Source organism: Taeniopygia guttata, chromosome Z (genome assembly GCF_048771995.1).
Source record: "Taeniopygia guttata chromosome Z, bTaeGut7.mat, whole genome shotgun sequence".
NCBI classification, from domain to species: domain Eukaryota; kingdom Metazoa; phylum Chordata; class Aves; order Passeriformes; family Estrildidae; genus Taeniopygia; species Taeniopygia guttata.
The window spans coordinates 10,096,642-10,121,908 of record NC_133063.1 but is presented as its reverse complement, the minus strand read 5'-3'; the positions used below and the strand labels follow the sequence as shown (position 1 = coordinate 10,121,908).

The following is a 25,267-nucleotide window of genomic DNA, read 5'->3' as shown; positions in this document are numbered from 1 at the left end:
GCCAAGGCAGAGCCTACTCTTCCTGCACGCTGGAGCTGAGCACATCTGAGCCTTGCTGCTTTGTCTCCTTGCTCCTGGCTTGCTGCTGAAAACCCGCGTGTGCTGTGGTCCTGAGAACAACACGTGGGATCAATATTTTTCAGAGCTCTTGGGAGTCTCCTGAGGAATGTCTTATGCCCCACATCTCTTTTGGACACTCAAATAGCTCATGTCTGTAGAAAAGAGGAGCTGGAAGAAGTCTGTTGAGTTTCCTGTAAGGAACAAAACCTTTGGACAGCAAGCAGCAATCCCACAGTGCTGTCAGGACAAAAATCCCAGCAAGTGATGACACCTTGAGCAATGGACTAGTGCAGTTGTGGGCCATGTTTGCCTGTGCTAGCAGCATCCTGGGCATGAAGGCACACGTGCTGATGGTGCCTTCAGTCCTATGTTAGTGTATTTCAGGGTGCTAGAGGAATGCAGCTTGACCCTGTAAGGAACTCAGTTTGGAAAAGAATGGTTCCTTTTCCCTTTGTCTCTTTTAATTTGGTTTGGTTTGTTTCTTTTTCCCTTTGGGCAGCATCCATTTCTCCAGTCAGCGGAGCCTCTCTTAAGCCTCTTCTGACAGCCTGATTGCTGTCATCCCTGCAGCAAAATCATGCAGGAAGCAAAGGAGATGGCAAGGAGCACTTCAGCACTCGGGGAAATGAACATGAGAAAGGTAGAAATCCTGAGGGGAGAGGGGCCAGGAAACGGGCAGCCATGGGAGCAGGAAAGGAAGGTGGCATCTCCTATTCTCCCACCTGCTGATCCTGCTTTTGACTTTCTGCTTAGGACAGCATTGCTGTAGGGCACAAAGTCACTACTGCTGTGCCCTTTTCAGGTGTGGGGTTGTGCACGGCATGAAGCTTCCACTGATTATCTGGGGAGCTTGGCTGGCACTTCATGTGGAAGTGTCTTCCTCCCCTCATAAGGACTTGGAAGGGCAGCGTTTGGAGGCACAGCAGCTGCTGGCACACAGCTGCTCCTTCTGTACCTTCCTGGTGGAGGTACAGAAGGAGCAGGAGAACAGGCTGCTGGAGATGAAGCAGGAAGTTGCCAGCATGCAAGCTGTACAAGCAAAGTTCTGAAGCAAAGCCAGTCAAAAGGCAAAGGCTGTGAGAAGAGAGTTTGTGTGTTGTTTTGGACTCCTCTGTGCTCCATATAGGCACTGTTTCTCCGCACTCTGTCTGTCTGGGGGGCACTGTCTCTTAGCTGGCCCTTGGTAAACCGTGCTGGAGAGACCTTTGTGTCTTCAGGGAGCGGTGTGGTGAGAGGCTACCAGAGTGCAGGTTTGAGGGGGGCAGGCATGGTGATGCAGGCCCAAAGAGAATGGGAAAACCAGAGCTTCCTCTCAGAAGGAGGGAGGTCTCACGGGAAGTCCTCTGCAGAGCCAGGCTAGAGCTGTGGGAGAGGGCTGGCTGTCAGGCTGCTGAGGAGGTGCCTGAAGCTGCTGAGTATGTCCTGTGCATTCTTTGTCCGATCCAGCAGTGGATTATAGTGTGTGTGCCTCAGCAAGAGCTGTAGCTCGTGTTCCTCCGTGATTTGGTGCTGGGAGAGAAATTTTGGACTCCCTCCAGAAGCCACTGTGATGCTAGGATGCAGGCAGGGAGCGCTTGGGGCATTCCTTTTGCTTTTGAGGGCAGCAGGGCCTCGGTGGGCTTTGCCTGAGCATCCCTCTAGAGTGAAGACAAAAGCAGGGATTGTTTTGGGAGCAGCAGGAGGCTGCGACCTAGCCAGTGGCTCAGTAAAAAGAGTGTGTGCTAGCCTGGCCAAAGTGAGCAGATGAGTTGGCTTCCTAGATTCCCTTTAGACTCCTGACTTCCCACCAGTCATTGGAAATGACAAAACACTTGAGAGAAATGGATTGGCTGTGGGGCTGGTGTTGCTATCACGCTAGCGTGGTAGTGTGGAGGAAGGGATTTAGAAAGGCCTTGGGATTTGGAAGCTGAGGAAAAGATACATTTAGGTATGAGGGAAAGATAACATTTATGTATGCCCCTTTGTTTCGGGAAAGCTTCGCTTCAGCACCTTTCTGTAAGCCCCCTTCTCCCCACCCCTGAGCAGTTCCCATTGGACCTGACCCCTGGGGTGGTTCTGATGAGCCCATGCTGAACACTGTCTTTATTGTTTAGACCTTATCTCTTAATTTTGCTGTATAAAACTGTATCTGGGCAATAGCCCAGGGTCTTTTGTCCCTGCAACTGTTCAGGCAATACAATCTTTCTGGACTGCATACAACTGACCTCTCTTTGTCTCTTTATCTCGACTCCTTGCGGCGACCGAGGTGCCGCAGCCGCTCGGACCGTGCTAACCCAGCCGCTGCCTGGTAAGCCCAGTGCAGCGGGACCGCGGCAAACCCCGGTTCCCTGAGGGGACAGCTAGCCGGAGGGGTCCCGGGGGGCCGGGGAGGGACGGGGGACAGCTGCAAGTGACCCCCGAAAGCCGCAAGTGGCGCCCAACGTGGGGCATTGCACCGGTCTGAGCGAACACGCCACGGCCGCCGCGGGCAGTGCACCGGTTGGGAGCTTTTCCGGACACTGCGATCGGTGTCGCCGCGAGCGACAGAGCGGCGAGCGATGCGAAAAAATCGCCACGCAGGCTGTCAGCTCCGCGGGGAGAAGCTCTCGGACCGCGCTGGTGGTGTGGGCACTCGCCCTTCCACACAAGCCCGGCAGGACTGCCGCTGCGGGGACAGGCACCGATTTCTGTCCGGCGCTGTGCCCGTGGATGCGAACGGGACCTTCCAAACACCCGGAAGACTGTTTGCGGAGTCGGGAACCGTTGCTGCAGTGTGTTTTCTGAAGAACGGCGGTGGGTAAGTCTCGGTACTGGCGGGGAGGGTCCGGCCAGGAGACTGGAGTCAGGCTCCCGTGTGCCCAAGGGGGGACGCGCCAGCGCGCAGGCGTGTCGGGAGCTCCGCCGGGTCTTTAGAACTTTGGGGTTTTTACTGTAGCAGCTGGGTGAGATTTTGCTGTGCTGCCAGCGATGGGTGTTACGCTGACTACACAGCAGAAAGAGATTTATAAACAAGTTCAAGAACCCCTGCAGAGAGCAGGTGCAAAACTTCCTGAGAGTCTGGTGAAAGAGTTTGTTAAATGGGTATCAGTAAGTTTTTCGGAGGTAACAGAGCAAGATGTGAATGAAAGACAGTTTTGGAAGCGTGTGGGTGCAGTGTTGAGTGAAAGGACAAAGGCAGGAGATCCCTCAGTGAAAGAAGGTTTTATGAGAATCTTTTTGTTCGTTTATGACTTTGTGAAAGAGAGTGCAGACACTCGGGACGTCCGGGGAAGAGAAAAGGGTCACATCGCGTCCCCTGCAACCCCCCGCGTCCCCGGCTTTGAAAAAACTAACCGCACAGATGTAGATTCCGTTCCTGACCCTTCTCCATCTCCTGATTCCGCTCCCGCAGCTCAAAATCCATGCTTTGCACCCCGCAACCCCCTCGTGCAACCACCACAAGATGGAGGCGGCATCGGGACATTCCCTTCTCCTTCCCAGAATTCCTTGCTCCCCGTGCCAGCCCAGAACACAGCCCCAGCCCTCGTGTCCCTCCCTTTGCCCATCCCCAATCCCAGCCCCTCCTCCCTTGCGGCGATTCAGCCCACGGTCCAGCCCTCAGCTCCTCCCCTCGCAACTCCGTCACCACCCCCTACCCCCGCCCCTGCCCCGCTCCACACGGCCCCTCCAGCCGCGGCCACTCCCACACAAGCCGCCCCCCCTCTCGCTCCTGGTTCCCTCGGCAACGGCAGAGCCGGAGCTGCCAGCTCCGGGGCTGTCGGCTCCGGGAAACAGAAACCGGTCACAGGCACCGATCCTCTGTTCATGGCCCCAGTTGTTTATAATGCAAGAGGACAAAACCCTAGATGGGAACCCCTTTCATACGACAGTATCAGGGAACTCTGCAAAACAAAACGTGAATTTGGTGAAAGGAGTGAATTTTTTAAGAGCATTTTAAAAGCTACTCTAAGTTCCAAAACTTTTGTCCCTGCTGATTTGAAACGTCTTTTCAGCTGTTTGCTCCCTCAATCTGAATTTAGATTGTGGGAAAGAACTTGGAAAAGGCTTGCAGGAGACCTCCTTCCAGAGATTTTGCAGAGTTCAACCCATTCCACAGATATAGAGGATGAGGAAATCACCTTAGAACATCTAGTGGGTGAGGGTGATTGGAGCCAAGCTGAGAAGCAAGCAGCAGGCATTCCCAGACCAGTGTTAGACCTGTCCAGGGATGCGGCAGAACGTGCATTTTTTAACATGCCTTCTAAAGAACCTGTCATTTCTTATATCGATTTGAAGCAGTCTGTTGCAGAGCCATTCATGGATTTTGTGGATCGAGTGAGAGCTTCAGTCGAGAAAAGGGTGCAGAATCCAGAGCTCCAAGATCAGCTCACACTAGAAATTGTCACCACAAATGCAAATGAAGCCTGTCAGCGAGTCATCCTGGCCCTTCCAGCATCGCCTCCACCCACACTCGATCAGCTCATTGAGGAGTGCACGAGAAAAGCTACACTAATGACAGAGGACTCAGTGATAAGTCCGCGGGAAAGGGTGGTTGCTTCAGCAGCGGCAACCCCGAGGACTCCGGGGTCTGCAGGGCCTCCTCCTTATCAAGGGGGGAAAGTGGGAGCAGGGGGAATCTTTTTCCTTTATCCTGGCAGAGCAAATTGTACCTTTTTCAGAGTTAGTTTACCTTGTTATATGATTTTATCTTTCTTTCAGACTAGCAGAATGTCAATTTCCACATTCCTGCTCATCATTTGGTTCCAGACAATGGCCATCTACCCGTACACGGTGGACGCGTGGATTGTTCCACAGCCCAAGAAAAATGTGTGGGTCACACTCGCCCAAGCCTTGAAACAAGATCACATGTGTTTGTCTACTGCCTCAGCAGAAAATCCAATGTCCACATGTTTAGTAGGGGTTCCAAGTAAGGGGGATGAGTTTCCAATCGGTCTGGTCCGCTTGCAAAAGCAGGTGAACGAAAATAAAATACCTGGAGTAGGGAAAATACCAGTGCAAAACCCCCTCATTTTGTGGCAAAAGTGGATCCTAGACTTGCCCTCTGCTGAGGGAGAGCCCCAGGAATTAGAACTCCTGGGCTCTGCAAAAGCTGAATATTGCATTCAATTTGATTTTTCCCCAACCAAAGAAGTAAAATTATATGAGCAAGTCAAACAGTACAAGGTGGAATTCAGGGCGGGTCAATGGTGCACAACTGTCTATAAGCTGAAATCTGCATCCACCACTGATTTCCGTCCCCGCAAGCTGGACAAGGGAGTGTTTCTTATCTGTGGGGACAGAGCATACCCAGGAATCCCCTCTCGTCTTATTGGAGGTCCATGCACTTTCGGGCATCTGACCCTTGCTTCCCCCAACATGACCCAAATTCCAATCGGGCGAGCAAAAGGTGAGACAAAAATTACTAAGCGAAGTGCAAGTCAATTTGATGAACATTGTGATGCAGAAATTTACCATTGGGCAAAATCCAAAAGAGTTGCCGTCTCTGTGTTTTTACCATGGGTTGCGGCAGCAAAAGCATTGAGTGAATTAGGCAATCTGGAATGCTGGGTGACGAAGCAGGCAAATTTAACATCAACAGCCCTGAGTAACCTCCTAGAAGACGAGGAAATAACCAGAAAGGCTACCCTCCAAAATCGGGCAGCTATTGATTTCCTGCTGTTGGCACATGGTCATGGATGTAAAGAGCTTGATGGGCTGTGTTGTTTTGATCTGTCATCTAAAGGCCAGAGTGTCCACTCGTCCATTCAGGAAATGAGAAGCCTCATTGGGAGTGTGAAGCAAGAAAATGAAGATTGGTTTAAAGATCTGTTCAAAGACTGAGACCTTTCTGAGTGGGCAGTGTCTCTTTTAAAAGACATCTTTTACTTTCTAATTGCACTGTTTTTAGTTTTGTTAGCATTTGGGATTCTTAAGCGAATAATCTCCAAGGTCATCACCTCAAAGCCTAAGGCTTCCGCACCTGTCCTCATCGCTGCTGCCGTCACGGAGAGCGATTGGTGGGAAGACGACAAGCAGAAAGACACCGCAGTTTAAAAGCCGCAGTTTTACCTTCTCCCAAGGCACCGTTCATCTTATTAAGTAAAAAAGAGGGAGATGTTGCTATCACGCTAGCGTGGTAGTGTGGAGGAAGGGATTTAGAAAGGCCTTGGGATTTGGAAGCTGAGGAAAAGATACATTTAGGTATGAGGGAAAGATAACATTTATGTATGCCCCTTTGTTTCGGGAAAGCTTCGCTTCAGCACCTTTCTGTAAGCCCCCTTCTCCCCACCCCTGAGCAGTTCCCATTGGACCTGACCCCTGGGGTGGTTCTGATGAGCCCATGCTGAACACTGTCTTTATTGTTTAGACCTTATCTCTTAATTTTGCTGTATAAAACTGTATCTGGGCAATAGCCCAGGGTCTTTTGTCCCTGCAACTGTTCAGGCAATACAATCTTTCTGGACTGCATACAACTGACCTCTCTTTGTCTCTTTATCTCGACTCCTTGCGGCGACCGAGGTGCCGCAGCCGCTCGGACCGTGCTAACCCAGCCGCTGCCTGGTAAGCCCAGTGCAGCGGGACCGCGGCAAACCCCGGTTCCCTGAGGGGACAGCTAGCCGGAGGGGTCCCGGGGGGCCGGGGAGGGACGGGGGACAGCTGCAAGTGACCCCCGAAAGCCGCAGGCTGGTTTCATACTGCAGTTGTTTCTATGACTGTACTTCTGTTATTCCTTCTACAGATCACATCGGCCCCCACCATCTAAATCCCCACTCCGAAGGCTTTTCAAATGAAAACAAAGGAAACTTGCAGCAAAGCAATCGAGAAAGCAGAAGAGATGACCAGGACCACTTCAGGATTGCTTTCTCCAAAGGCAGCTTGGAGCTGGAGTCACAATAAAAGTCCTACACACCCTCAAGTCTGTTGGACAATTGCCTTCCTTGTCAGCCATGGAATAAGGCTCTATGTTCACTTCTGAATTGGCCATTCTTTCTTAAAGATGGAAAGTCCCTCTTAAGTGTGGCGTTCTAGTGTGGTTTGGATTTGGCAACCGTCTCCCTCCATTACCAGCTCCAACCTACAGTGCCTCTGGAATGCTACCCATTGGCTAGCTTTTGCCCAGCTGTGGACTTCTGGATGAGGAAGAAAAGGCAATTGCATTTCCCAGTGAAGAGCAGGGCAGCCAAAATATCCTGTGGAGATAGAGGCTTTCAGCTGTGCACGCAGAGGCTTTTGGTTCCTGCTCGGTGTAGCCGGCACCTCTCCTCTGTGACTGCTCCTGCCTCCCGCCTGGCCATGGCTCGTAGGTACGAGGCTCTGCAAGTGGAATGAAGAAGGTAGGCACGTCTGCTGGCAGCACAGGAGAGCAGAGAGCAGAGAGCTGGCAGGACCCTGGCCAGCAGAGCAAGGCACCCACCGGACCTGCTCTTTGTCAGCAGAAAAGGACTGGTGGGTGACGGCAGCCTTGGGGCTGTCTGGGGCTCAGCAATCATGAGAAGTCTCTGTGCTTGAATGGGTTTGTCCCTCTTTCTGTGCTTTCTGTTGTCCCTGTGCTCTGCGCTGTCTACCCAGGCCTGTGTAGCTGCGTGGCACAGATAAAGTGCAGGAGGGCCTCATTTGTCTGCCTTTTGAGGTGCCTGCTCACGGCAGCCTTTTCCATCTGCAAACTCCATCTGGAGAGTGACTCCCTCCCTGTGTTTGGTCCCAGAGGCCAGGGCCTGTCATCTGCAGTCCCAGGTGGCATTGAGGGCTACCCAGTGCCTCAGGCTGCTGTGACCCTAGCGCAAAACAACAGGAGACAGTGGTAGGTGGTTGTTTCCAAACTCACATCCTTCAGGGGCGGTGTGCCATGCGTGTCCTTTGTCCAGCCCAGCCCCAGAGCTAGGCATCAGATCCAGGCACTGCTGCTGCCACTGCTGAATTCAGCAAGGATTTGGTGGTTGATTTCCATCCCTGCAGAACCGGTCACTTATGACCACTGCATCCACTTGGCGCAGAAGTGAGCTGTGGTAGTCTGTTATTTTACAGTCTGTTCTTCTGTAGTATGTTTTAATATTCCTTGTTAGAAGTTTGTAGTGGTTGGTTCTATGCACCCCATTTGGCTCAGTCCTGAGTTGTTTACCACAGTTTTCCCTGCCAAAATGTATGTCAATCCACATGTCAATCCACCTGTATACCTCCCTTGTTGCCTTGTCTTACCCCTGTCTCTCAAAGATAGCACACTCCTTTGGTTCTGGAGTGTTCCCTGTCTTTCATCCTTTCCTCAAAGCAGAATTGGATTGTGAGTTCTGCTCTCACCCCGTGTTGGCTTCTGTTGGGGAGCCCTTACGCTGCACCCCTCCCCTAATGCCCTCCTATTGCTCAAAGGTTGTGTCCTCCCTGTGTTCCCCCTCCCCTTTAAAAGTAGCCCCTTCAGGGTCAGATTTGTCACTTGCTCTGCCCTCCTTCGGGATTACATCTTTGGAGATTCAGACAAGTGTCCTTCTCTTATTGCTGTGCCTCTGCTGTGCTCCCCACGCCGCAGCGATCACCGCCACCCGCGGCAGTCTCGGCACAGACTCGGGGTGGCCACTCGCGTGTCTGCCCTGCGGCCACCAGCGGGACAGCCAGCCGGCCAGCCTCCGTCCCGTGGCCAAAGAGAGCCAGACTCAGTGAGCCTGGCTGGCGTGTAGTTATGTGGGTCTCTTGGTTCTCTTTTTAAAAAGGGGGGTTTATGCTTCTTCCTTTCCCGTTGGTGATATCCTCACCAGACTGTCACTACTTCACAAATATTATGATGGTGGCTTAGTCTCTTCTTCTGGCAGTTCCATCAGGATTCATGAATTCTTCTTATCAAGTGCCACGGACTTTTGCACCTTCAGATCTCTTAAGTAAGCTTTTGAATCAGAGCTGCTCTCTTCATTTGCCCAGTCCGACCTTTGTTTCTGCAGCTTGCTGTGGCTAGATGTGAGGACCAGGCACATCTCAGACATTCTGACTGTTGTGAAATAAAACCTGTGATTGGAAGAAAGATCCTGTGAAGGTGGGACAGCCCTGTTCTAAGCCAGCTTTTCTTTCCACCTAGAGACGCCCATCTGGACTCACCTTCTAGAGAGAGATATGGATGCTCATGGGTGAACAAACTGGCACAAAAATTTTAGTTTGCATAAGAAGCATAAAAGACGCTAACTCTAAAAATTTGATCCTGCCTGCAGCCCTTTTTCCTCTTTTTCTTTTTGTCTAGCTATCCCAGATCCATACTATCTGTGCAGCAGTATCAATGTGGAACTACAGATTGGTAAACTTCTTTCTTCTCTTTCTCTCTTGGATGTCTTTCTTTCTCTCCTACCTTGCTTTGTCTGGGCAAAGTGCACCTATCATATTTGACCTCTTACTCTGTATTGGAGTTTTTTGCAGCAATTGGAATGTAAGGGTTGTTAACCAGCACGTTTGAGACTAAATAGAGGACTACTTGCCAGAGTAAAGATGACTATATAATAAAAGTGTAAGAGTTCTCTATCACCTAGACTGGTGTCTTTGAACAACCGGATGAGATTTTATTATCAACATCACCTTCCTTACCTGGGTCCTTTTAAACATCACCTTACTTTCATGGATCATGCCACAGAGTACTTGCCAGTACTGAGGAAAAATACTCTTTGAGTACGGCAGTCTTGTCCAAATCCTGGAAAACCGGGTCTCCCATTTTCCTCTGGAGAGGAAAGAAGACCATTTGCCCTGCTCTTCCTTTTATCATGGATATATCTGTAGAAGGTTTTCTTGTTGCCTTTGATGTCTGTGGCCATATTTAACTAATCCCGGGGTCCTACCTATCCTTGCTTCCACCCTCTGTGTCCTTCTTTTTTGCACTTGAGATCTTCCAGGACCTTGTTCATCTATCCAGGCCTCCCAGAGTTTTTGCCTGTCTTTCTGTTTTCAGGATTCATTACTCTTGAGCTTGGAGGAGGTAGTCCTTGAATATTACCTGCCTTTCTTATGCCTCTCCTCTTTCTAGGAGAAGAGAATTATCCCATGGTAGCCTACCAAGCAGATCCCTGAAGAGGCCAACATCTGATTTCCTGAGTGTCCCGGATTGAGAAGCAAGATGTGTTAGATTTCCCTTGCTTCTGAATGGACAGGTGTTTCTTAAACGTGGGAAAAGCCATATATGGGGTTTGTGGCATGGTCTGGAAGTGGGCAAAGGTCTTCTGACCTTGGTGCCTCCAGGCCACAACCTCTAGTGGAGAGACAGGCTGGCAGCAGTGACTAGAGGAGCAGAGTGGGGCAAAATGGAGCAGAGCAGTGGTGGCAGTGCAAGGCATGCTGCTGTGGCTGTGGTTGTCTTGCAGCTCTTGGGAAAGGTTGGGAGTGTCTGTGCTGCTGTGGGCAGAGGGGGAGGGAGCCGGGCTTCTCCACAGGCTCGGGCACAGGTGAGTGTCCAGTGGGAAGGCAAGTTCTGCCACGGGAACTAAGGCCAACATGTGGGAGTGAAGACTTGTGCAGTTTGGATCTGCGTGAGCCACTGTGGAGGCCTGTGGGCCTGCTGGAGGACTTCTTGGGGCTATGCCCTGGAAGAATGTCCTCTAGACTTTAACCTTTAACCTTTCCCATGGACTCCGGTTTTTCATTTCAATGTACATTGTTACATTATTATAGTGATATATAGTGATCATATAGTGATTGTTGAAAATCATTTACTGTGCGATGTTTGGTGGCAATTGGTGGTATATATGATGGTCATTTCAGTTGAAATTTTAGTTGCACAATGTTTAGCAGACTTCCTTTCCCAGTTTTCGTTTTCACCGTCGCGTGCCCCTGAACCCACTATTCCTGAGAAAGACAGGACTGGAGATGGAACCTGCTCAAGAGCACAGGCCAGCCACCAGCCATCTGCCATCTGCCCTCCTTTTCCGTGCCCATGCCAGGAGGGCACTGGCCATGCCTCCCCGGATTCTACCCTAACCCACCTTGTGACAGCCCTCAACCCTGCTCCTGCTTTCCTGTTGTATTAGCAGTCCCCGATTTTTGTTGTAATTCACGTTTCAGAGATTCCCGATACAGGCCACCCTCAGAAGCCAGTCACCCCAGTTCTTTTAATTATTTAGGCAGGAGAGTCGGCACCCTCCAGACAGCCGGAGGAGCGACTCTGGTGCCCCACAGGAGACCCGTGCCTGGCCACACCATAAGGTCCTCACAGGCTGGTCCCCCCTAAAGCCTTTTCTTTTGGCTTTTGTGTTTGGGGAAGGGCACCGGGGGCAGGTGCCATCGCCAGTCCTTTTGATTTTCTCTTCTCTTTTGATCTATGGGTAAGTGAGGGGGAATGAATTGGCAGAGAGATGCCTGGGACTCGGGCCCTTAGAAGTGAGGGGAAATGAAAATTGCATTTACTTCTTGTTTAGTTATTCTCTGCAGTATGAACTCACCTGTTTATTTTAGTTCTCAAGTTTAGTTCAAGTCTATGAAGTATTGTGTTGTTTTTAGTTAAGACAAGGTTATTATTTTGACTATGATTGTTATACCTTTCATTTTCAATAAATCCAAAAAGGGGGAGTTGTGGGAGCTTGTCCTGGAGGGGATGGGCCATGAAGTGGCCACACATCAGACAATCAATGAGCAACAGGAAGCCTCGGGAGAAGAAAAACCACAATGGATGACACCCAGGGAACTTCTGGTGAGTTTATCATAGAGAGTAAAGGACTCTGGGACTGACTGGGAGTGGCCATGCAGATCAACAGCCGTTGATTGGCCAGATGGTTTCTGGAACTTTCTAGAACACGCTGGTTCCAGGCCTTCCCCAGCACTGCTCAGCTGCAGCTCTGCAGCTCTTTGGCTTTGAACCAGCGTGTTTAACTGGCTTCTCAGGTTCTGGGGCTGGCTTCATCCCAGCATTCAATTCCTGCTCTGCCCTGAGGCTGGCTATTATTTCAGGCTCCAAGGCAATTGGCAACTGATTCAGCTCCTTTTCTAGCTGCTTGGCAACACAGAGCTCTCTGAGTCAAACCTCCATGCATATGGATACTGGGCATGGTCCTGTACTGGGATTTTCAAAGTTTCTTCTACCAAAATTCATCTTTTCTCCACCAGTAACTGTGGATAGTGCTAGTTTTTCTCAGTCTCCGTCTCTCTTCAGGGCTGGACAAGCTTTCTATAGAAGCTTTTAGCAGGTCTGTCAGTAGAGAGCAGTTGACATCATTTTCTGCATGAGAGTCTATTACTTTTCTGCCAGAAGATAGCAGCCTTGACTGAAAATTTATTTCTCCTTTATTATGTCATGAGCAGTTACTGCTGGATCAAATGCCCATGTCACCTCAAGAATACCCTGCTCATTGCGCCAGTTAAAATGTAAGGCCCCTAAAACGTTGCTCAGTGAGACACTTTAAAAGGACTTCAACTTGTTCACGAACTCTGATGTAGAAAAGCAGGAGAATTACTGACAAGATGTTCTCAAAAGAGGTCGGAACAACACAAAAATCTTCCCTGGCAACTTGTGAAAATCAGAGAACTTTGGCAAAACATTTAGAGCAGGAATCAATCAACATAAAGCATTCCATCAAGCATTAACTTAGCGTATTCAACTTAACAAATTCCAAGCCTGTTAGATTTTAAGTTACTGAAAAATCTGCTAGAATGAAATTGGAAGAACAAAGAGGAAGAGAGAATGAGAGAAAATATATAGAAAAGAACCAACACATCTGCCATTCCTGGTTCCAATGGTGTTCAGCTAATAGAATTCTAAGAGGAGGTAGGGCAAAGACATGTGGTTGCCACATAGCCTGAGTTAAAATCCCTTCGGCTTTCCTGGGGCCTTCCCCCACATGGGGCTGCCACTCACGTGGCCGTTTAGGAGCTGGGTTAGGGGTTCCAGACACAGGGGTGGGGCATTGCCTCCGCTGTGCCAGGGATCAGCGGTCACTGCTGGGCTGGGATACAGGCCTGGGAGTGTGGGGTGTACAGAGCAAAGCATCACCTCTCCACAGCGAGGCTTGATCTGCCCCTTTCCCCACATAAGCACCTGAAATGTTTGGAGCCAGCAATCTCTAGCCTCTCACAACAAGGTTTCTGGGCTCCTGTGCTTCTTGGCTCTCCAGACTCCAAAGACTTGTGGCTGGATATTAAGAAACCTGCACTTTTATTGCTTCCAAAAGAGGCAGCATGAGGGTTTCTTTTTCTTTCTAAGACCTTCCCTTCTTTCTATGTCCTCAGCCTGAGATAGTCCTTGTAACGCCTCTCCTCTCTCCCCTACTCCACAACAATGGAGGGGGACAACGGAAAAACCCAATCTATGAGAGGCCAGAAATGTTAGAAATGTTGCAATGTAGTAAGGGAAAAAAAAAAAAAAGCAGCACTATACAATAAATATAAAATTGTACAAAAGAGATAATGCCATAACTGACAAAGGTGAAGTGTCACATGGGGCCCCCGGAACAAGGAGAAGATGGTGAGGGCTTAAAGAATGATTCTGATGGTAGATGGGCGCTGCTGGTGCTGCCTGGAGCAGCTGTGGGCCTGCAGTGGCAGTTTCCTGCTCCCTCTCTGCAGCACTGGTGGTGGCAGGGGCGATGGTGATGGGTGTCTCTCCCTGCAGAGCTCTGTTTGGCACTGCCGCTACCATCAGTCTGCCACGCTGGGCGTGCGCCTGGGAATCGGATCTGCCGCTCCACTGCCTCTTCCTACCACCCTGCTGGGCTCCACTGGGCTTGGCTGGACTCCCTTTTGGCTTGGCTGAACTCACTTGGTATCAGTGTCACCAATCTGGGCTGCACTGTTCTGCTGGAGCGGAAAAACAGTCCCACGTGCCACCCTGGCCTTGATGGTTTCAGTTGTGTGTCAGAGCTGTCACTTCCGTGCCACTCATCTCAACCCCGTGGCCTAAAAAATACTGTGGAAGGACAGAACTGGCAGGGAAATGGTGGTGGTGCTTTGGTCCCAGGGCCTCTCTGCTAGAGGGAGCCAGAAAGAAAGATCCCTCTTGCATTTGTGGTCATGGCATTTCCCTGCTGAAATCACACCCATGGCTGTGATGTAAAATGAATAAACAGTGCTGAAAGATCCATGACCTGGTCTCTGTAGCTAGGAGAAACCTCTAAATGCAATTGAAGTAGTGCTTCTCCTTGTTTGCTGCTTTCCTGAACTGAGAAAGGTCCAACTTGAAGAAGCCTTCTGGTTTTTGCTCAGAAACATTAGTGGCCAAAGAGCACTGATGTGGTTCCTCACATCCCGCTCCCTTCTCAGTGCTCAACTTCTCTGGGTGGGCTATATGGGATTAGTGTGTTCTTGGAGTTACTCTTAGATGCCTTGAGCAGTAGCTTATGGACTAGGAGGGCTTTTTGTCTTGCTTTGTAGCAGAGGAGAGCTTTGCAGGCTTTTTTTGGCCTGAGCTGTAGGGAAGATCTGGTTCCCTGCACTCTGTGAGTTCACAAACCAGCCCAGGGTGGCTGCTGTTGTGATGTCAGGGGCCGCATCCCAGCGTTGCCAAGGCAAAGTTGCTGTGCCCAGGCCCGGCAGGGCTCAGTGAGCAGAGCAGCTCTGTGGCACGCTGACTGCAGGCGGAACCTGCTGATCGCCGAGGTCTCTGCCAGCAGGACTCGCAGGATTTTTGGTTTTTCCCCGCAGGCGTTGTCTGGTGCAGACTTGGGCAGCGCTGCTCAGGCCATGGAGAGAGTGTGTGCTGCAGTTTGCACGGCTTTCTCCGTGGCCTATTCTGGGTACTTTTTCACCCAGCTGGCACGTAAGTGGACGGTTTTGTGCAGTGTGGCATATGGACACCAAAATGCCACCAAGAGGCCTTGAGTTGGGTAAAGCTGCTGTCAGCAGCTGCAGCTAAGAAAGTGGTGTCTCTAGCCAGAGGGGCCTGGGCAGCATTTGTAATGTAGCCTGCAGGGGCTCCGCTCCTCCCGTGGCATAGCCTGTGCCCATGGGGTCTGGAATCTCCTCAGTTTGCTGGCTCAAGCCAGACAACTTCCAAGATAGGAGGACTGGGAGAGCTTGGCAGGAGTCCTTGGAAAAGCTGTGCACTGCTCTCCAGCACTGAGGGAAAGTCCCTCAGTTCAAGTCTTCTTGTCTGCATTCCCTCATCCCAGCATGTGCCTGTGGAACTTGACACTTCCTGAGTGCTAAAAGAGCCATTCCTTCTCGGATGAAATCACAGGATCAGCTTGGAAAAGGCCTCTGAGATGGACATTTCAGAGCAGTTCTTGTACGCTCCTGAACCCAGGAGCTGTTCCTGCGCTGTGTCACCACAGAACTGCCACCATGGCTAAAGGGGACTTGGGTGAAGCTTTGTTGGGGAAGGGTTTTCAGTAAGCTCATGGCAATTGCTGCATGCAATCCCTTCAGAAAACTGAAGTCCAGGGAAGAGAGGAGCTGTAGCTCCTGCTGGGTGTGGTGGGGCAGAAGCTGGAATGCCTGTTGCAGAACCACTGGGACTTTCTCAGTCTCGAGTTTCTATGGGTTGAGAGGCCAAAGAGGACAAAGGGTAGACACGAGGCAGTAGTTTGTGCTGTTGCCTTGCTGTGTGACACAAGGGTTGCTCCTGGAGTGATGGAGTGAAAGCAGAATGCTCTGTCTTTGGTTGCTGACTATTTGGTGGGCTTGCCCAGCACAGGCAGTTTCCTTACAGCATCTGCTTCTTTTTCCCTTTTGTCTTGCAGGTCACATCACCCGTGCCTGGAGAGAATCCGCTCCTTGGGTGAGTGGGAAAGGAACCTTTGACGTTGGTAGCATTTGACAATTGTGGAGCAAGCTGTGAGTTGGGCTTGGTGCAGTCCAGTGCCAGCCTGGTTGGATGAATGAAAGAACAGTCCAGGCTCTTTGCAGCAGCAGCAGCAGCAGCAGCAGCAGCAGCAGCAGCAGCAGCAGCAGCAGCAGCAGAATCTGCAGGAGGAGTTGGATCCCAGGCTGTTTCTCCAGTTCCTTTTCAGAGCTTTTAAGCAGCTGAAAGTGGGGTTGCTTGGTCCTTGAAGCCATGATGGAAGTTCTCCTGTACAAGAGAGTGCAGTCCCATCTAACTGTCCCATTTTCCTTGAGTTTGAACAATTAGAATGCCATTTCTCTGCAGATGATTTCTCCTTAGTGCATCTGGCTCCAGAGCTGAATAGAGAGGTTCCCTGTTCCTGAGACTGCTGTCTATCTGCAGAGCCCAAAACAGACCTCTGAGCCTCCTCTGGATGCATGTCTTCCTGAAGAAGAGACCAAAGGGGAGGAAGATTCCCACCAAAGTGCACCTGCTGCCACTGCAGGGCCTGAGCATCCAGCATCAGTAAGTGGCAGCTCTGTCTAGTCCTGTGGCTGGAGCAAAGCAGAGCTGCAAGTTTCTGAGCAGACAGCACCTGCCCTGCCTGGCTGAAGATGCTGAGGACTGGAATCTTTCCAGCTCTCCCAGAGCACTTCCCCCAGCCTGTGAGGCCGGGAGAAGGGGTGTGGAACTTGGACGTTTAGGCATCACTTCCCTACTGTTCTGACAGGGTCTTGGAATTTGTCTCAGCAAGAGACAAGGGGTAGCAATAGGATGTCTTTGGATGCTCCTGGGGTACAAGAGAGGCCCTCTGTGCCCAGGGGCTGTGCAGGCTCCTTGTCCCCAGTGAAGAGAGCAGTGCAAAGGTACAGTTCACAGCCTTGCAGGATATGAGGAGATACTGTCCCCAGGAGGGACCTGGCCCTCCCCACAGAACAGCCAAAGTCAGCAGCTAAAGGAACAGCTGAGATGCAGTGGGGCCTGTAGCTGAAGAGACGTAAGGCTCTGAATGACAGGTTCTTTCCTGACCCTCCTGCTGCTGTCTGTGCACAGAGCACAAGGGCAGCGCCAGCACCTGCTCCGGCTGCCTCTGCACCCGAGGAACAGGCTGAAGAGGAGGAAGGTGCCAATGAACCTGTACCTGCTGTCAGCCCATTGCCTGAGCAGCCAGCATCAGTAAGTGCCTGTTTGGGTTAGCAGTGTCTTTGGTGACATTCTGTCCCTCATGTAAAAGCAGGGTTTGGGTTCGGGGCCTTGAGCTGGAGAAGTGGGCTGCAAAAGCTGAGAGGTGAAGAGCCCTGGATGTGGCCAGCAGCATCTTCCTCAGGGCTTGCATTTGAAATGAGATCGGAGGGGCATCTCTACCAGGCACATTTGTGACCCAAATTAATTTCTTGTCCCAGAGCTCCAGCTCCTCTGTCGTGGCACCTGCACGAGCTGCAGCTGAAGAAGCCTCCAGTGCCCAAGCTGGAAACTCAAGCAGGAGCAGCTCGTGCACCTGGAGCACGACTAGTTCCTCTGGCAGCATGGAGCTGCTGGGAGAGAGGACAGAGGATAAGTGCCTGGCCATGCTGAGTACGTCCTTTGTGACCCTTGTGTGCCGCAGCAGTGCCTGGTGTGTGTGTGCGTGTGTCAGCAAGAGCTGTCCCAGCTCCTGTTCCTCCTCAGCTGAGTGCCAGCTCCTGAGGCCTCCCCACAGGAGCTGTTGCTGTGCTCTGAGGTGGGGAGGGATCGCTGGGCTGCTGCTCCTGCCTCGGAGGGCAGCTGGGCCTGGTTTGGCCTTGCCTGAGCTTCCCTCTAGGCAAAAGGCAGAGCAGAGATTGTTTCTGGCTGAGCAGGAGGCTGTGACCGAGCAAATGAGGAGGCCTCCAGGAGCTCCTGTGGGGCCCAGCTCCTGTGGGGCACGGCCATGGTCATCTTCAGAGCTCAGCCTGTCCTAAAAGCTGAGGGACCTCATTCCTAAGGCCCATCACAGTAGGGTAGAACATCAGCTGCTGCTCTTGAGCGGCAGAAGGGCCTTGTTTAGGCAAAGTCCTGCTTCAAGCTGGAGTTCTTAGCTCTGCTGGAGGCACTTTGCAATATTCTTCCTGTTCTGGAAAGGGCAGCTGTTGATAAAAATGGATTCCCAAACCCAAGATGCCTTGCATGTTTGCAAGGATTAAATCTTTTGTTGAATGTCCCAGAGTGTTCATTGCCCGAACAGAAAGGTTGTGTTTGTCCTGCTGCCTGCCTTAATGTCTGTAGGCAACAATCACTTCTCTTGCTTACACTTTTCTGATCCCTGTCTCCTCTGACTGTTTCTTGTTGTTCTTAGATTTTAGTTTAGACTTCTAGTTTTGGACAGGCCATCTGTGCTGCAGGGCTGCTTGTCCTGCTGCTGTTGTTTTTTAGGTGGTGGCGGTGTGGTGGTGTTGTTGTTTCCTGAGGGAGTGAGTTAAAAGGGCGCAGTGTCCCAGAGAGTGGGGCTGCCTTTCTGATCTGCTGCACGGTGGGATCTCTTTTGAAGGGAGCATCTTTCCTTGGGATTTTTACAGAGATGCTGGTGAGCGAGGGAGATCCTGAGGCTAAATACACAGAACTGGAAACAATTGGCAGAGGGTGAGTGCAGCCACAGTTCCTTCCATTTACTGTTTGTCCCTGGACTTTTTTCCTCTTGTACTGCGGAGTCCTGCACTTGCAGGGACTAAAGGACTTCTTCTTTCTCTGTGGCTGTTTTGTTTCTAGGGGTTTTGGCACGGTGTGCATGGCAGTGGAGACTGCCACAGGAGAAGAGGTAAGCGTCAAGCAGCGCCACAGCTTCTGCAGAACTGTTTTAGGACAGCATTTGATCTGCCATGTCTGGAAGAGTTTGCTTTGTTGCTGTGAAACGGAGAATGCCAGTGGAATGATCAAGCCCCTAGAGGTTGTCCAGCAGTTTTGCTCCATGTTTTCTGGCAGAAATTGACTTTCTGCTTGCAAGAGGAGTGTGAATGAAAATGGGGATGATCAAGTAAAGCCATGGGGGAAGTCTGTGGGAATGGTGAGTGTTGTTAGAGCTTTGAGGTGAACAGCATAGACCATGTTTCTGCCATGTTTCCAAGGCAAAGTCTATCTGGCTCTTTGTCCTGGGAGGTGCCCAAGCAAGCGGTCTGATGTCCAGCCACAAGGCAGCTTGGCCCAGCCCAGCTCTGTCACCCCATCATCACTGTCTCTGTGTTCCCCTGGTGGTTCTATGCCACCAACTTTGGTTCATGTTTTCCATGTTGTTTTAGGTGGCCATAAAGAAAATTAGTCTCCTGGAAGAGAGCAACAGCGAGGTGTGCCTGAATGAAATCCAGATCATGCGTCGCAATAAGAATGCCAATCTTGTGACCTTTGTAGACAGGTGAGTGGTTCTGCTGTTCTGCCATGAAAGGTCATTCACATCCTGCAAGCCAGAAGTTCAACCACTCCTTTGGTGGCTGGCAGAGGATGGAGCTGTTAATTCCTGCTTCTGGGCTGATCTACAGCGTCCTGGGAGGAGATTGCATTGGGGCTGCGTTCATCTTTGCTGGCATAACTAGTTTGAAGTGTGCTTTCAAAGACCGGCCTTGGCCCTGTCTCACTGAGCCAACAGCCTCAAAGTTCCTGTCCTCTCTCCACATGGTTTCATTTGTTTTGGCATTTGATTTTTTCCCACGGGTCTCCAGTGATGACAAAGCGCTGTAGATTGTATTTCCCTTGGCCTGTTGCATTGGTGTGGATACCAAGCAGCCTTTAGACTGCACAGAGTTCAAGCCCTGTAGAGCATTGTGAATGACTATTCCTCCTGTCTTCCTCTGAGAGAGACACAGGAGCAAGAATCCATCAGGTCATGTAAGTGCACACCTTCATCTCCAGGCTGTTGTTTCCTCCTTTCAGCTACCTGGTGGACGAGGAACTCTGGCTGGTGATGGAATACATGGACGGAGGTTCTTTACACGATGTCATTAGGGAGACTCATATGGCAGAAGGAGAGATAGCAGCTGTCTCTCGGGAGGTAAGGGATGGCGCTTGTGCTTCCCATGGCTTGGTCGGGACGGCCCTTCCAAATGGGTGATAAGGAGAGATTTCCCCTTCCAAGCTTCATTTCTGCCTTTCTCTTATGCCTGGCAGTAGCAAGAGCAGATGAAGTGCCTGCCAATGTGCCTGCCCTTCTTCTAGTGTGTTTGTGTTTGCCTCTCTAAAGCCTTGCCTGGAGCCTGTGTGTGCTGCATTCCTTCCCCACAAGAGCAAAGTGGCTGGTGGCACCATGTTGAGCAAGTGGCAAAGACAAAGAGATCCTCACAGGAATCTCACAGAGCTCAGCCTCAAAGGAGAACCTTGCACCCCAAGTGGTGTTTGTGAAAGCAGACACTGTTGTCTGGCTGCAGAAAGTACAGGCACTGCAGCAGTGCACCTTGAGTCTGTGTTTGCAGGGCACTGGCCAGAGCAACAATTGCCCTTTCCCTTTCAAAAGCAAACAGCCACGCCCTTAGAAAAGCTCTGCTGTCCTCGTGTTGGAGCAGCCATCTCTGCTGCCTTTGCCAGCAGCCTGGCCTGCCGTGGCTCCGCATCCCCCAGGAAGTCAGTCTTGCAGGTGTGCCACTGCCCTGCTTGTGGGACGCAATCCACTCAGGCTCGTGTTTCTTTTTCCTCTCTCAGTGCCTGCAAGGCCTGGATTTCCTTCACTGCAAGCAAGTGATCCACCGAGACATCAAAAGCCACAACATTCTCCTGGGCTTGGACGGCTCTGTCAAGTTGGGTGGGTGTTGCTGGCCAGGCTCAGCCGTGGTGGGCTGCGGTGTGGGGCTGCCTTTGGGTGCTGCCGCTTCCCTGGTGCCTGTGGCAGTGCAGGCTGCCCTGCTGCGAGCGCAGAGCACAGCCACAAGGTGCAGGGAGCTGTAGCTGGGCAGAAGGGGTCAGGAGTGCCTTTGCCTTGTGTGTGTCCCTTCCCCAGCAAGGCAGCAGCAGTCTAATAGCTTCAGGGGACTAAAAGCCACTGCCTGAAGTCGGGGGCTTTTGCAAAGTGGCCAATTGCGTATTTCCTCAGCTGCAGGCCCGAGGAATGGCAGCATGCCCCTGGTACAGCTGGATTCCACACTGCCTTCTTAGACATTGATTCAGTGGGGAATGCTTTTCTTTGCTTTCCTTTTTCACGCTGGTTTGATCTGAGTGTTTTTTCTCCTCAGCTGATTTTGGCCTTGCTGCTCAGCTCACCACTGAGCAGAGCAAACGGAGATCAGCTGTTGGGACTACTCACTGGATGGCGCCAGAAATTTTCACAAGGGAGCCCTACGGCCCCAAAGTGGACATCTGGTCCTTTGGCATTGTGGGGATCGAGATGGTGGAAGGAGCACCTCCTTACCTGATGAACACCTCTCGCACGGTACGCTGCAACTACCCTCAGATGCTCCTGTCACTCTGACTAAATCTACTCCCATTCTGCTGCCTGGGACGCTTGCTAACACCTGACAATGATAGGTGCCAGGTTGCATAGTCTCTTATGCTTCTTGCCCAGATTATCCCCTTGGCATTTCATCATGAATAGCACAAGAAAATCACAATGCTTTTTCCTTGATGGAAGCTTTGTCTAAGAGAGCAGTGAGCAGCTTTACCTAAGGGAGCAGTGAGCTGCAATTTATGGGAGGAATCCTTGGAAATAGTAAAGTTAGATTAAAGTCTGTCTTCCACCTTGCCTGTAGAGCTGGTGTCAGTGCTGAGAGAAGCAAAGTGTGCTGCTGCTGATGGAGTTGCTCCTAATTCCATCAGCCAATGAAATCAGGGGTCAAGGCAAGAGCCTTTGCATGTTGGACTGGCTCCGGCTGCCTCTGGCTTTGGGTTCTTTTAGTAGGGGTAGGAAAGGTATCTCCCTCCCTCTGGCAGGGAGTAAAGAGCCACTGGGGAGTGGAGCTTGTCCAGTGGGGTCTGTGTGAGCAGTTTGGGGTGTGAAGGAGACAGGTGGAGCGTGGCATTTCCTTCTTCTCCAGGTTCAGCAGCTGATAAGCACCAGGGGCACCCCGAAGCTGCAGAAGCCCAGGCAACAGTCGGCTTGGCTGCGAGACTTTCTGTGCTGCTGCCTGGAGACAGACGAGGACAGGCGCTGGTCTGCCCAGGATCTTCTGCAGGTAAAAGGCAAAGCGGCTGCCGGGTGCGCCGGCCGCCCGCTGCCAGGGGCTCCTCGTCTGCTCAAGTCCAAGGCGGCAGATGGGCCCTGCTCCTGAGAATCTCCAGTCTGGGGGCTTTTCAAAGGAAAACAGAGGAGAATCCTGGCCTGGCATGGGTTGGAAGGAGCCTTTCCAGGTCGCCTAGACCAAATCTCCCTCAGCTGAAGCCATCTGGGTTAATGGATTTGTGGGATTGGGAGCCATGTTTGGCTCATGTAGCATGGTCCTGGATGTGGAGACAGAGGTGCACAGAATGCCGTCCTTTGTGTATCTTTCTGCTTGCCAGAGAAAGCCAGTTTCAGCCTGTGAGGTCAGTAGAAATTAATGTCTTCTTTTTCTCTTTGGGCAGCATCCGTTTGTAACCTCAGCCAAGCCGACCTCCAGCCTGACGCCTCTGATCATGGCAACGCAGCAGTTTATGGCCGACAGGAGATACTAGCCCTGCAGGAGGCCATTGGTGTTTTTTGTAGTTTCTAGTTTCTAGTTGATAGCTCGTAGTTTCTAGTTTGTTTAGACTGATAGTGTAAATAAATACGATAATACAGAAAACCTTCACTGTGCTGGAAGCCTCCCTTTGTTCTCACGCTGTGCATAAGCTCTAAATTTGCTTCTGAATGGTCAGGTGTTTCTTAAATGTGGGAAAAGCCATATATGGGGTTTGTGGCACTGTCTGGAAGTGGGCAAAGGTCTTCTGACCTTGGTGCCTCCAGGCCAAAACCTCTAGTGGAGAGACAGGCTGGCAGCAGTGACTAGAGGAGCAGAGTGGGGCAAAATGAGGCAGAGCAGTGGTGGCAGTGCAGGGCATGCTGCTGTGGCTGTGGTTGTGTTGCAGCTCTTGGGAAAGGTTGGGAGTGTCTGTGCTGCTGTGGGCAGAGGGGGAGGGAGCCGGGCTTCTCCACAGGCTCGGGCACAGGTGAGCGTCCAGTGGGAAGGCAAGTTCTGCCACGGGAACTAAGGCCAACATGTGGGAGTGAAGACTTGTGCAGTTTGGATCTGCGTGAGCCACTGTGGAGGCCTGTGGGCCTGCTGGAGGACTTCTTGGGGCTATGCCCTGGAAGAATGTCCTTTAGATTTTAACCTTTCCCTTATCTTGTCCCCTAGACTTTAACCTTTCCCATGGCCTCCGGGTTTTTGTTTCAATATACATTTGATACATTATTAGTATATAATATATAGATATAGTATAGATATCTATATATATAGATATGTAGTCATCATATAGTGATGATTCAAAATCATTTATTGTGCGATGTTTTGTGGCAATTGACAGTATATTTGATGATCATTTACATTTAAATTTTAGTTGCACAATATTTAACAGACTTCCTTTTCCAGTTTTCGTATTCATCTGCCACGTCCCTGTACCCACTATCTTGAGGAGGACAGGACTGGAGATGGAACCTGCTCAAGAGCACAGGCCAACCACCAGCCATCTGCCATCTGCCCTTCTTTTCCGTGCCCTTGCCAGGAGGGCACTGGCTATGCCTCCCCTGCCTCCCCAGATTCTACCCTAACCCACTTTGTGACAGCCCTGCTCCTGCTTTCCTGTTGTATTATCAGTACCTTTTATGAACAAGTTCATTAGTTAAGTGTTATAACAAGGTAAAAGAATTTAAAGTTAAAAGTGTTAATTAAGACTGTTATTACGTGTTAAATCCCCGTTGATGTTTCCCTTATCTCTCCCTATGTTGTGCCCCCTTTTCTGTATTTGTCATCCATGTTGCGACCACCGGGTAACACCTCCACTGCTCCCCAAAATGGTGACCGGAGTACCCCCAAGAATATGCAGATCAAGGACTGTGACCAGAAACTCAGAAACAAACCCCTAAAGGAAACAAGCCAACTTAAGACCTGAACAACAAACGGACTTTAGCCATCGGGGAGAAGTCCTCCTACCTTACCAGTGCTGCAGAATCAACTCCGGAGCATCGTCCTATCCTAAATGGAACCAACTGAGAGCAAAAACGCTAGCCGACGAGCCCCAAAAGCGTCTTCCCAGGCACGCCCGCGAGGACGGAAGCCCCAGTTCTGCTGCACAGAAAAACTGATTACCTCCTCCTCTGCCTCGCCGAAGGGAGCAGCGGCGGTGTGTGCGATCCCCTGAGCACCTACCCGGAGCTGGTCACTTTAAGAAAGGCGTTAAAAAGGAGCTGGTCTCCTTGCCCTTTCTTAACTACTTGGTGCATTGGCCAGGAAGCCACACCTGAAGAGGACTCCAGGACTGGGACGGCCGCTCACCCTGGACCTCCAGGATCGCTGGCTATCCGGACGGAGGAGAGGACCAGCCTGGGCACGACGACGCAGAGGAGCGCCGGAGGATGAGAATCCCGGTGGCGGGCGAAGGAGGCGTGCGAGTGGTGTGTGAGTGAGATGAGGGCCGGCAGCCCGGACTCTCGAGGCGTAGTACCGTGGTTTCGGACTCCCGAGAGGGGGCCGGCCGGGAAAGGGGAAAGGGGGGAAGCGAAAGAGACTGGTGAGAAAGAGGCGTCTCCTGGGGTTAATAAGGGCCCCCCCCGGGCGCGCAGGGGATAGCCAGGTGTGAGTGGCATGCAGCAGGGCAAGGTCTCCCTAGCGGTCTGGGTAGGTCCGGGCGTGGGGAATACCCAGACAGTGTGTGAGTCCCATGCATTCACTGGGTGCCCCCAGGCACTGCTGGCACCGAGCGCTCACGAGGGCCGTCACTTCCCAGGGCCAGGACAGACGTGCTGTTAGGTGGTGTGCTGCCGCGGTCTCAGGGAGGGGACCGTAAACCCACAGCCGAGAGCACTGGGGTGGGGAGTCGGAAGGGCAAGGCCAGGCACCACACATTCCGCACACATCCCTTTCGCCTAGGCTATTCCGCTGGGGAGGGGTAGCCAAGCCGGACCGGTGGACGGCAAAGGGGTTGGGCCCCGCCTGGGTTGATCTCATTTTTTTGGGAAAGGATACCCCTGGGTAACCCTACGGAGTCTCCTGGACCCTTCCTACCTCCGTTCAAAAAATTTAGGAAGGAACGGTATTAGAACAGGGCAGTTTAGCCCGGGGCAGCGGACTAAAGGTGTCCGGCCTGGTGGGAGGCTAGACTAGGGGAGGTCCTGGTGCCGGCAGAGAGGCTTCTAATACCGTGTACCCTGGCTGGTGTCGAAAAGTGTGCTCAGGAGTCTCTAGGGTAGAGGCAAGGCACGGGGGTACAGTTAGGGGATCGAATCATTAGGATAGACCCTGGTGTCGGGCTGTCTTAGGGGGGACCTAGGAAGTCGATACCAAAAGTGTGAGTGTGGAAATCTGCCCGGGTGGAGAAAGTGTGTGTGGATCCCGTTTTTTTTTCCTTGGAGTGAAAGGGAGGTGCGAAAGAGGTCTGTGAAGGATTAAGTTACACTGAGGGGGGAAAAGGCTTACGTTGAAGTTAATCAGTTTT

The 25,267-nt window shown here is 51.5% G+C and overlaps 1 protein-coding gene across 3 annotated transcripts; it reads left to right on the top strand.

The window, feature by feature from the left end:
• The first annotated feature begins 1,908 nt into the window (after window positions 1-1,908).
• LOC140681875 (uncharacterized) lies at window positions 1,909-6,491 on the top strand. Of its 3 annotated transcripts, none has more exons than XM_072922505.1 (2): window positions 1,909-2,836; window positions 4,738-6,491. In XM_072922505.1, exon 2 carries the CDS (start codon window positions 4,747-4,749, stop codon window positions 5,857-5,859), a length of 1,113 nt encoding a protein of 370 aa, XP_072778606.1. In that variant the 5' UTR covers window positions 1,909-2,836; window positions 4,738-4,746; the 3' UTR covers window positions 5,860-6,491. The 3 variants fall into 3 exon arrangements, with proteins under 3 accessions (XP_072778606.1, XP_072778604.1, XP_072778605.1); XM_072922503.1 differs by having other exon boundaries at window positions 4,318-6,491; XM_072922504.1 differs by having other exon boundaries at window positions 4,315-6,491.
• Window positions 6,492-25,267: the final 18,776 nt, after the last annotated feature.